The sequence below is a fragment of the Mercurialis annua genome, linkage group LG2 (assembly GCF_937616625.2).
Source record: "Mercurialis annua linkage group LG2, ddMerAnnu1.2, whole genome shotgun sequence".
Classification (NCBI taxonomy): Eukaryota; Viridiplantae; Streptophyta; class Magnoliopsida; order Malpighiales; family Euphorbiaceae; genus Mercurialis; species Mercurialis annua.
The window spans coordinates 42,451,187-42,462,334 of NC_065571.1; the positions used below are offsets into that span (position 1 = coordinate 42,451,187).

An 11,148-nucleotide genomic window follows, 5' to 3' on the forward strand; every position below is an offset into this window, starting at 1 on the left:
TGATTAAATCACGTAAAATCTTGTGTGATTGTTTTTTTTAATTTATTTTTTGATGCGCTAATTAACAACACAAAATCATTTGATTTTAGAATTGAATAATATTTTTGTGGGGGAATAAATTATTTGACCTTAAAATTACATTAAGAATAGAAACATCTATGGAACAAGAAAAAGTAAGTGTTTAAATGGTATAAGCGCCAGACAGCAAATTGTTAGATCGTGAGTTCAATTCCTCCCACAAACGCTCCTCCCTTCCCAATTATCAAAAAAAAAAGTAAGTGCTTAATAGTAGTACTGCACTTTCTTTAAGGAAGTGGCTTTGACCTGTTTTTTTTTCTTCTTTTTTAAAATCACCTTTTTAAATTCCACTTTTTTAAAAAATTTCATCTAACAACAAATAAATGTCTTTTTTCATAAATCATATTTTTTATAGGTGGGAGCAGAGCAACCTTGGATTGGGAAGCTCTAGATAATGATAAACGAGAGTAGAGATGTCAAGAGAAAAATATGTCGCTGTCCATGAGCTCAAAATTCGAGAATCGGAAAGATGCAAAGCCGATAAAACAAGCACAGAGAAGGTTCCCCCCGACCAGGAACAGGACCTATCACAAGGATATTTTTTGTGTTGATCAATGGGCTATAGTGAAATGACCACATTCCCGATCCAATCAATGCTATTGATTCAGTCTCTGGTTGTCGAGTTGGGAATGGGTCCGGGTTCTCTATCCTAGTGAGAAAGAAATAAGCATTGCTTGCTACTTTTAATCAGAAAAGCAACCTTGATATAATATAACCTTTTCCTTTGATTGCTAGAAAGCACACGATCAGGGGGACCTTCGCTTCATCTCATCTCTATCGATTCCCTCCTTTCTTTGCTTGATCTCATCTCTATCGATTCCCTTCTATTCTATGATTTATTTTATATTAATGACGAATAACACATTTTTACTATGCTACTAATACTTGTACTTGCTCTGCTATTCTGCCCAAGCCTAAGGGAGGATTTGCTACAGTGATTCGGGCGGTTGGTGGCCCCTTCGATAGTTGCGGGTCCTTGCCTCTGCATGAGTGGTAGCTCATTGGTTGTTTTAGTTTTTATTTTATTTATTTTTCCTTAAAATGGGGTTTCTTTTCCCTTTATGGGTCCTAATTTCTTCTTTATTCGACTTTCATAGTGTCTCTAGCGTTTTTCGGCCTCTATCCGGCAATTTTTTGGCGTTTCCAGCGACTTTCCTAATGACTCCGTCCTCCTCGGCATTTTCTGGTATTCCAGCGTGTTAGAAGATTATTTTTATGAATTTAAATATTTGCAATTAATTATAGGTTTTAGATTTTATAGATCTATGCTTTTAATGTTGCGAGCTTTTAGATTTATAATTTTTATATTAATTGTATTTGGGTAATCTCGATGGTTAGTATAACTCTATTCGATGACGGTTTTTACCGCTCCTATCATTTTTTCTAAAATAGTTTACTTAATGTTTTGAGAAACCGTTCATATTTGAAATTTTCATTACTATCAATGGAAGTTTTAGTTTTTGAGGAAAAAAAAATTATTCAACTTTGCATATTGGGAAACTTACATAAATTTCTTTTTTTATAGAAAAAAAAACTACTCGGATTTAAATTATTATTTGATTGGTTTTATATTAATTTAAGAATATGATATCGTATCCAAACATTAAATATTCAAAACATCATATGTGCAGAAAAACTACTAAATTAAAAATAGGCCTAATCACTTAAAATCTCTTCACCTTTAGCCCCTTTTATAATTATACCTTGATGTAGGAATTTCGCCAATTTTATCCTAATTTGTCTTTTATGTTTCTATTGTACCCTCAAAGTATTAAATTGATCACTTTTCACTTGGATATAAGTCAAAAATAATTTTTTAGTTTTGACCTATAATCTAATTAAACGCTAATGTTACTAATAATACAAAAAAACCATCTTCTTCGCTAAGTTCAACATTTAATAATAATCTTTTTAATCAAAATATATTAATTATGAATAATTTTTGAAAATTAAAAACCGTAAAAGAATATTCTTTACACAAAACAAAATCAATTTAAAAAATAATGATAATATTTAATTTAACAAATAAATATTATTCCCTCCGTCCACAAAGATAGGAAAAATGGCTATTTTGAGCGTCCTAAAATATAGACAAAGTTACTATATTAATTTGAACAATACCAATATTAACCTTCATCAATCTAAACCACTTTATTATATTCTATATAAATCATTATTAATTATCACTTTATACAATACAAAAATTAATAAGAAATTTATCTTTTCAAAATTTAATTACAATTCCAACACAATAATTATCTTTCCCGTAATATAAATTAATAATATTTAAAATATTTAAATAATTAAATTAAGATTATTATTGGAAGTTAATAAAATATAACTAGTTTAACCATCATTTTTAATCCATGTGCAAACTCTATTTTTCTTATTTTTATGGGGCGGAGGGGGTATTATTTTACAAAATCCACCTCCGCTTTTTGAACACATTTCTAAAATTAATTTAAAATTAATTAAATTTAAAATTAATAAAACACACCTCCGCCATCTTGGAAAAATGAACCAAGATCTTGATTTGTCGTAAAAAAGACGAACCCAGATATGTTCGTCTTCTCCATGTGGAAAAGATGACCCAGTTCGTCTTCTCTAGATCTGGAGATGACGAGGTCGTAATGGGAAAGACGACTGGTTCATCTTCTCTATCTGGAATAGACAAACGAACCCAGTTCATCTTCTCCAAATGGAGAAGACGAATTGGTCTTCGTCTTCTCCATCGTTTTCTCCATTTGGAGAAGACAAAGACAAAGAAATGGAGAAGACGAACATATATGAGTTCGTTTTTTCCGAGACGAATTCATATTTGGGTTCGTTTCAGAAAAGACGAACGAGGGTGGTTTCGCCAGAATGGGAGCCAGATTGACGGTTGGAGTGTGAAAAGACGGCGTTTTGAAAAAAACTTATATCGAGATAAAATTCGGAGTAGTATGGTGGATGGTTCGGTAACGGTTTTTATTCAATTAATTTAATTATTCATTTCAGACTTATTTGAATGTCTTTAAATATTAAGGACGTTTTTGTACTTTTTAAATAGAAAAGAATATAAGATTATCCTTCTATCTAGTTGTTTGAATTTTTTTCATCCTTAAAGTAGTTAAATTGTCAAAAAAATCCAATTTGAGAACAATTGAAACACAAAAGGACAAATTAGAGTAAAATTAGAGAAATTCCTACGTCATGATATTATTGCAAAAGGGGTTAAAGGTGAGGGGATTTTGAGTGATTAGGCTTTAAAAATAACCGAAAGAAAAGATGAAAAAACAATTTGGCATAAAAAACCCTGACCGTTCATCCCTTTTTCAATCCTACCCTAACGTTGAAAATTTATCAATTTTACCCCATTTTGCATTTTTTTCATTTCAATTGTACCCTGAAGCATAAACTTGACCTTTATTTATTTGACAAAAGTTCAAAAGGATTCTTCAAAAATGGTCAATTTAATTTAAAAAGTTAATCTAATGCAAAAGGTATTAATTTAGAGAATTTTTGCCAAAAATAAAAAGGGTCAATTTTATGCTTTAGGGTACAATTGAAATGAAAAAAATACAAAATAGGATAAAATTGATTGATTTGCAATAAAAAGGGGATGAAAGGTCAGGATTTTTTTAAGACATTAGGCCTTTGGCATATAAAAGAAATTTTTGTAACACTTGGTCTAAAAAAATAAAAATAGTATGAAATGTAAAAAAATTTAAAAACTTGTAAAAAAGAAAAAATTATAAAAATCGTACTAAATAACATAAAAAGCCCTTGTATATGTTATATAGAGTTTTTATTGTACAACAAAAGAGACGAAATCAAGGCAAGTCAGCCCTATACTTTCAAATGGTATAAATATTTAAAATGATGTCTTTTGAGAGAGATATTGCATGTGTATACATACTGTAAAGATGTATATATAGCAAGCATAAACAAAGATTCAAGCCATATTAAATTTTAACATTTTTTTCTTCGTAGTGATTTAAATGTATGTTTAAAACATTGTATTGCATCATATCCTTTTAGTTTTTAGCATTATGTAGCACATTTTTGATTTTTGACATCGTTTTATACAATGCGGTGCTGTTACAACTTGTACTTTATATTTTGTAAAATATAACTATAAATCACGCTACGACAGCAACTGAAAGGATAATAATATGTGATATAACGTTTTAAACGTTATGCTTAAATCACTACAAATAGAAAAGAGTAAAATTTAATATGGAAATAACTCAATAAATAATACTACAAAGCTGCAGAACACATGCTAAGACAAAAATCAAACCCCAATGAAGAATTAATCATAAACAGTTTAGAGTTGAGCTTGTTCACAAGCTGCAGCTATGTAAGAAATACCACCGCAAGAACACCAAGATGATTTTCTTTACAAAAATAGCTTAATATAAAGTTCCAGAATTTCAGAAACACAAAATGCTGAAACGCAATAATCCATAAATTTTCGTAATACAGAGAGTCAGAGACCTCCAAAGGGTCACTCCACCGGTAGGCAACTAGGAAACATCGATAATCCGGGTATGCAACAGAAAACAATGCAAAAGAAAATTCAAAAAAATAAAATAAAAAAAATACAACCAATTTTGTTCTACAGCTTTTTACATTTGATATAAGCTATTTGAGATCTCTAACTATCTGCAACTTAAGTTGATGTTTCCAATTCCATGTATTAGCTCATTTTAACATACAAGGGAGAACAGCCAAAAAATACTTTAGAATAATTAGTGTGCGTTCATTTTGAACCAAACCAACTGAAAATGAAATTTTATTTAATTCGAACCAAAACAACAACAAATTCAATCTGAACCAAACCAGTCAGTTTGAATAATTTTTGGTTTGGTTTGATTTTTTCCAGTTATGCATGTACCAAAACTAAACTGAATTTTTTTTTGAACCGAACTAAATCGAAAAGTTATTTTTTCTATAACTCAAGACCGGACCTATACGAAACAAATTTGCCAGTTTGGTCCGACCTTTGCACACCCGTACTTTAGAGAAGCATCAATAATAGCTTTACTGTTATAGGAATTCTGAATATGCTAGGAGAAAAAATATATTTAACTATGGAATGAAAGAATCTGAGTTATTATGAATGTCAACCAAACAACCTTTCATTTACTAATATAACCCATTTTCCTTTTAACAAGCATACATAGTGATAGAGAGTGGAAAGGAGAGAGACATGTGACTACCTTGATGAACGAGTGAGTAGTCTGCAGCACATTGTACATTCATCCCTCGGAAACTATTGCCATAGGTGGAATCATTTTCTTTAAATTCGGTAACCAGCCCTCAGAAACTATTGCCATGCACTTCCTGCTGCACCTGTCATAGCTTGAGCCTCAGCAAGAGAAACAGCCATAGCCAACATCATCTGCTCCTCAAAACCCTCGGGTACTATCGGTCCAGAGTCGCTTCCCAGAATATCATCAGGAGGTGGCGGCGGCGGCGGTGGTAATAAACAAGAAATTCCTTCATCGTCTTCTGTTGTGTCAGAGCTTGTCCCGGCTTCAGTAGCATCAGCAACCCATTGTACATGGTCTCTTGTATTCGCCATTCTGCAATCTGGTGACATATTTCCGGAGCTTTGTGCAGGGGGGTAATTCTCTACATCCTGATCCAGCCTATTGTAATAGCTACTGCTGCCTGGAAGCATATTACAGGCTGAAATATTTTCATTACTATGAACAACGGATTCTCCACTCATCTGCTGGCGTTCAGCAAGAGCAGCTATAGCACAAGCCAGACCTCCAGAAGGAGATGATCCAGCTACTGGAGCCTCTGATTGTGAGGCATACTGATATTGTACAGGATAATTTTCAGATGAAGAAGCACCACCATATAAGGGATTTTTCTGCTTCCCATTCTCCTGTAATATCCATTTTTTTCAATTCTTTGTCAGCTATAAAAGATCATGTGATCAGAACACAAGGTTTTATATAAAGTGTCATCCACATGGTGACTCATTTTATAATTATACAAACATAAATAAGCATTTAACATAATCAAAGACAAACTTAGCCATTTATCCAATTACTACTAAAAAACCCAAGCACAGATAGACTAACATCAAACACAAAGAAAGGCCAACAATTTGGTACCACAAAAAAGGCAGGATTTGGCTCTAAGTTGCTAATGATTATTCTATTTGTGTTCAAATTAGATTATTAGTAAGCTTGGAATTTGACTTGTTTGAATTTAATGATGTTAAGACTTAAAACAAGACATGTAGGAGATGCAAGTCTGTATTAAGGCCCTAGGCCATAATGTCAAATGTCAATGTGGCCACATCAGATATAGCTTTTTCAGTGAAAAACTAAAACAAGATGTCCTCTTTTTATTTAGTACTTGAGCCTCAAATTTTCTTTTATCATTAAACGTATAACATTTCTAAAACAATCTAAATGAATCCCTTTAAACCGAGCTCCTTTGACTAGTAATAGAAACTGTCTAAGTCCGTTCACAGGTATAATTGACAGATTAAAGCAAAGTCAGATGTACTGAAGACATATAAATAAAAACTAGTTTCATGAGAAATTGTTTTTAAGAGAGAGGACCACCAATAGCCAAGCCATAGCAGCCTTGAATTTCTCAGCCAATTCTCTATTTCACCATCAACCCATAAGCTGTTTAAAATGATGAGCACTATACATTAAAAATTGTAAATTTTAGACTCCATGTAAGTCATATTTATTACCTAAGTGTACCGTTGCAACTTGCAACAAAAAAAGGACTCATATCTCAATAGTGTTAAAAAGTTTTTAAACTCAACTATTGTGACATAACGGTTCAATAGCCTTTTTAGACAACTCAAACAAAACATAAAAGGCTGTTTGCTTAGTTGTACACTTCTAAAAAAGACCAAGGTAAAATTGATTTCTGTGATCACTGCTGATAAGAGCATACAGCATTGAGTTTGCAGAATAAATACAACAGGTTCTCTTATCAAGTTTTTAAATAACTGACATAATCCATTTAGATACAATCTCGAGGGACCAAGAATCAAGATTCGTTTTGACCTTCCAAATAGAATTTGAGAATTTAATGATATTACAATGTTAGATGCCATAATTACACATAAAATACTTGACATAAAAGGAAAATAAAGTTGGAAATAATTCAATTCAATTTCGAGCCAAGATTGTCTACTGAGAACAACACAAGCCTAAACTTTATGCAAAGAAATTTATTTTAGAGGATTCCAAGGCTCAAATTATACAGCCAATCTCATGTATCAAGTTTACGTAAGCAACTTAGGAATATTTACCTGAATAGAAAGCCAAATAGCCTCCATGACCATAATGTCTTCAAGATCTAGGTCAAATTCGTCTTCCCTACAAATGCATCAGCATTCAGTAGATCGTTATGAGAATGACAATAGAAAAGGAAAAAGTGGAAAAAGAACCAACTTCAATAGTCAAATGCTTTACTGGAATGTAAAGCCTTGAGTAACTAGCATGCTATTAAAGTAGTAATACATACTACAATGGTTACAAGGTTCACAAAGAAATTCATTATCAAAACATACGAAATAAACTGGACAAGCATTCATTCACAACAATTGAGTCTTTAAAGCAAAAAGACATGCTTTAGTAGTATATTTTCATGGCCATTAAGTTTCTGATACTTCCATAGTCAACATTTTAGCTGCTAACTAAGAGGAAAATTGCAAAACTATGGTCCCAGCACAATATTATCCTAAAGAGAAATTTAGGATGAACCACAACCAAATTTCTATAACAAAATCATTCGGAAACAATTACATGCAGTAGCTGTCTTGAAAGGTTCAAAATGGCATCTTTGTGGTTGCAAGTTGCAGCTATAAAACTTATTTTCTGACTTCTAGAAAATGGTAATGTCATCTATTAAAAATGATAAACCATATATACAATTGTTTACCCATGTCCATTATAGAGTTCCTTGCAGAATAGACAAAGCAAGCAAGCCTAAGAAATGAGTTCCCAAGTTATTTACACATTTTTTTATTGATGATAAATGCACACAACCAACACTAAAATCAATTGAAATCTTATGCATTCTCTTAAATAAGCTTTGTAATTTTAGCTTGCTAAGGACCTTCCTTTTCTATCTTTATGATCAGAACATACAGAAGCAGCTTTAAGAAGTTAATCAAAAAAATCCTAAGCAAATCTTAAGCTTACAATTCTGGTGTAACCTGCTGTTAAGAAACTCGCAAAACAAGCCATAGCCACAGCTAGATCATACCCTGGGAAAAACTGAGCTTCAGGCAAGAAACAGTTCCTGCCTAGAACTTTCATTTGTAAGTAATGATGCTTAAATTCACCCCTCCCACACTCTTGCACTCTATCTTCTCCCTATTATTTAAAATTGTGTACAGGCATGCGCCATTGTACTGAACCTGATAACACCACCGACTTTAAAATTTAAATTTCTATCAAGCCTTATATTTCCACTGAGAGTCTAACATGAATAAATGGAGAGCATATGTCAGAGAATGTAACTTGAGATTGAATACTTATACAAGCTCAATTAACCTGTAATGCCTAAAAATAGCTAGAAACTTTGATCTAATTTCTACAGCCTCTCACAACTTGTTCTCTGATAATAGAATAAAATAAAAATGAAGTGTAAATAAATAGAGCTAAAAAATAAATTGACAGATAATAGAAACAGATATAAATAAGGAAGCCCAGAAGTTTACAAATAGCAAAGCTTTCTATCTTCCCATATTTTTCAATTAAAACATACTGTCTACTTCATAGAATAGGAGGATAAAAACTTCATCTAAAACCATAATGCAACAATACCTAAATATGAAAACAAAAGAAAGAAGACAGAGAAATTAACAGGTTTACCTATTTACCCTGTGATGCGGAGGGTGTCTGATTGAGAATTGAGATGGAACAATACCATCAACTTCCACAGGAGACCTAAAAGATTCAACTATAAAAGGAGAGAGGAAGAAGAAGAAATTATGCCCAATTATTATACAAAACATGGAATAGAGATAAAAACAAGAATCAGAAAGAGAGAATACCAGCTAGAGAGCCACATTCAACCTCCACTGGTGTAACACTGCTACTTGAAGAACTTACTTCCAGTCTTTTATGCACTTTTTCTTCTTCATCCTGAAGTTCTTGTTGCCGCATCCTGATTTTTGCCTCTATAACACGTTGTTCTTCCTGCAAAATTTAAAGAGATGACAATTAAAACCAACCTCCGAAAACATAACAATAGATTTACTTAGCTAATGAAACTTACAATTTGTTCTATGCCCTTTTCCTCCTTCGTTTTCACACCTCGATACTCCACAGCATAATTTGCAGTTTTACAGAAAGGACATCTGATAAGTTAAAGCTTCGCAAACATAACAAATCTGGACCCCAAAAGGGAAAATTCAATCTTATCAAGCTGGGAAAATATACACAACTAAAACCTAAAATCTTGCAGTGAAGGATACTGAGTAGGACGTGTTGAATTTGGATTCTTCATCTGTAGAAAACACTCTGGTGCGAAGTTTAAATATATCAATTCAGATACAGAACAGCAACAAAAACAACATTTTTGCATGAAAATAATTGACCAACTACCTGTACAAATGCCCTTCATGCAACATCGTGATCGATTAAGACTTGGGTAATACTGGGAAAAAAACAAAACAAGCAGCTTCCATAAGTTACATGCAAATTCTAAAGACCTTGTGGAGAACTCCACTACCATTGATAAAAATGAATACTGACCAAGAAGCAAATAGGGCATTCTTCAAAATCATTTCCCAACTCATCATCACCAGGAAAACACGGAGCAAGCTTAGATTCAAGAATGAGCTTTCTTAGCTTCTTATGATCAACATCTTTATGAACATAAAGACCTTGTGGCCTCGTATATCTCTCGTCCACTGCCTGCCTCCTCCTTCCCAGCTTATTCCCCATTCAAATTCCTAATCTCTCTTCTCCCTTCTCAATCTTCCAAATTACAAGAAAAATAAACTCATTCTCAAATTACTCAAAGCATTTTAAAATTTAATCAGTAACACAAATACAAAAAGTAAATTCTAACATCCTATTAAACCCTAATTCCCTGTACAGTGTCATAATCACACAGTCATCAACAACAAGAAGTAAGAACATAACATACCATAGCAGAGTAGCAACTACGTGTTCCATGTAGCTAAATCGAGTTCAGCAACGAACGAACAGCTAAATCTCCTGAAAATAAACAGAATTAGGCATCAAAATCGAAATTTGAAAGGTGAATTAGAGTGTAATTTAGCAGTTGAAAAACATTACCGAATCCTTCGAAGCTTGAAATGCAGAGCGGAATTGAGAAGAAAGAATGAGGAGAGAATATGGAGATTTGGTTACCAAAAAAGCAACAATTTCAGAAGTTTCTTACTTTCCTTTCTTTCTTTCTTTCTTTCTCTCTTATTTTGTTTTGCTTTAATTATAAATATCTTTTTATTTGACAAAAAAAGAATTATTTATATAATAATAACAATTTAAAATACTGGATTTTACCGATGAGCTATAGTTCGAAGAAAAATTATCCAATATAACTGTTGTACCATGTGCAATAAACCAATAGTGCGTCAATTTCGTAAAACATTGAATTATAAAAAAAAATTAAAAAAATTGTATTACAAAAACTCATTAACTTGTTATAAAAATGGCAAAATATAACGATTGTATGTTCAAATTGTATGAAAGCTTAATAAGTAACATTCTGTTAATATTATGGATTCAATTCTTTCCAGCGTCCTTCCTCTCCAATTATAAAAAAAAGTTGGTAAAATTATGGAGTATTATTTATTTTTTTAACCTCGTAATATAAATTTCAAGAAAACCCTTCTTAATTTTATTTGTATAATTTATTATCTTTGATATATTTAAATAACTTTTCACTATTGATAAATATAATTTACTATAAATTAATTTGGTAAGTTTCTTAGTAAATATCACTCTCTCTATTCCGACATATTTACTTTTAAAAAAAACTATAACATTTAGTTATTATTTAAAAAATTAAATATTATATAAATATATCATGACATTTTGAAAAATATTTTAAAAAATAAAA

The 11,148-nt window shown here is 31.8% G+C and overlaps 1 protein-coding gene across 1 annotated transcript; it reads right to left on the reverse strand.

Annotated features, from left to right (window-relative positions):
• Window positions 1-5,127: 5,127 nt before the first annotated feature.
• LOC126667780 (E3 ubiquitin-protein ligase DA2L-like) lies at window positions 5,128-10,506 on the reverse strand. The gene is made up of 10 exons (XM_050360854.2): window positions 10,362-10,506; window positions 10,210-10,280; window positions 9,813-10,037; window positions 9,663-9,714; window positions 9,533-9,578; window positions 9,334-9,415; window positions 9,110-9,254; window positions 8,928-9,015; window positions 7,358-7,424; window positions 5,128-5,959 (listed from the first exon to the last, which is right to left on the reverse strand). The coding sequence occupies exons 3-10, from the start codon at window positions 10,002-10,004 to the stop codon at window positions 5,390-5,392; spliced, it is 1,242 nt and encodes a 413-aa protein (XP_050216811.1). The 5' UTR covers window positions 10,005-10,037; window positions 10,210-10,280; window positions 10,362-10,506; the 3' UTR covers window positions 5,128-5,389.
• Between the last annotated feature and the right edge of the window lie 642 nt (window positions 10,507-11,148).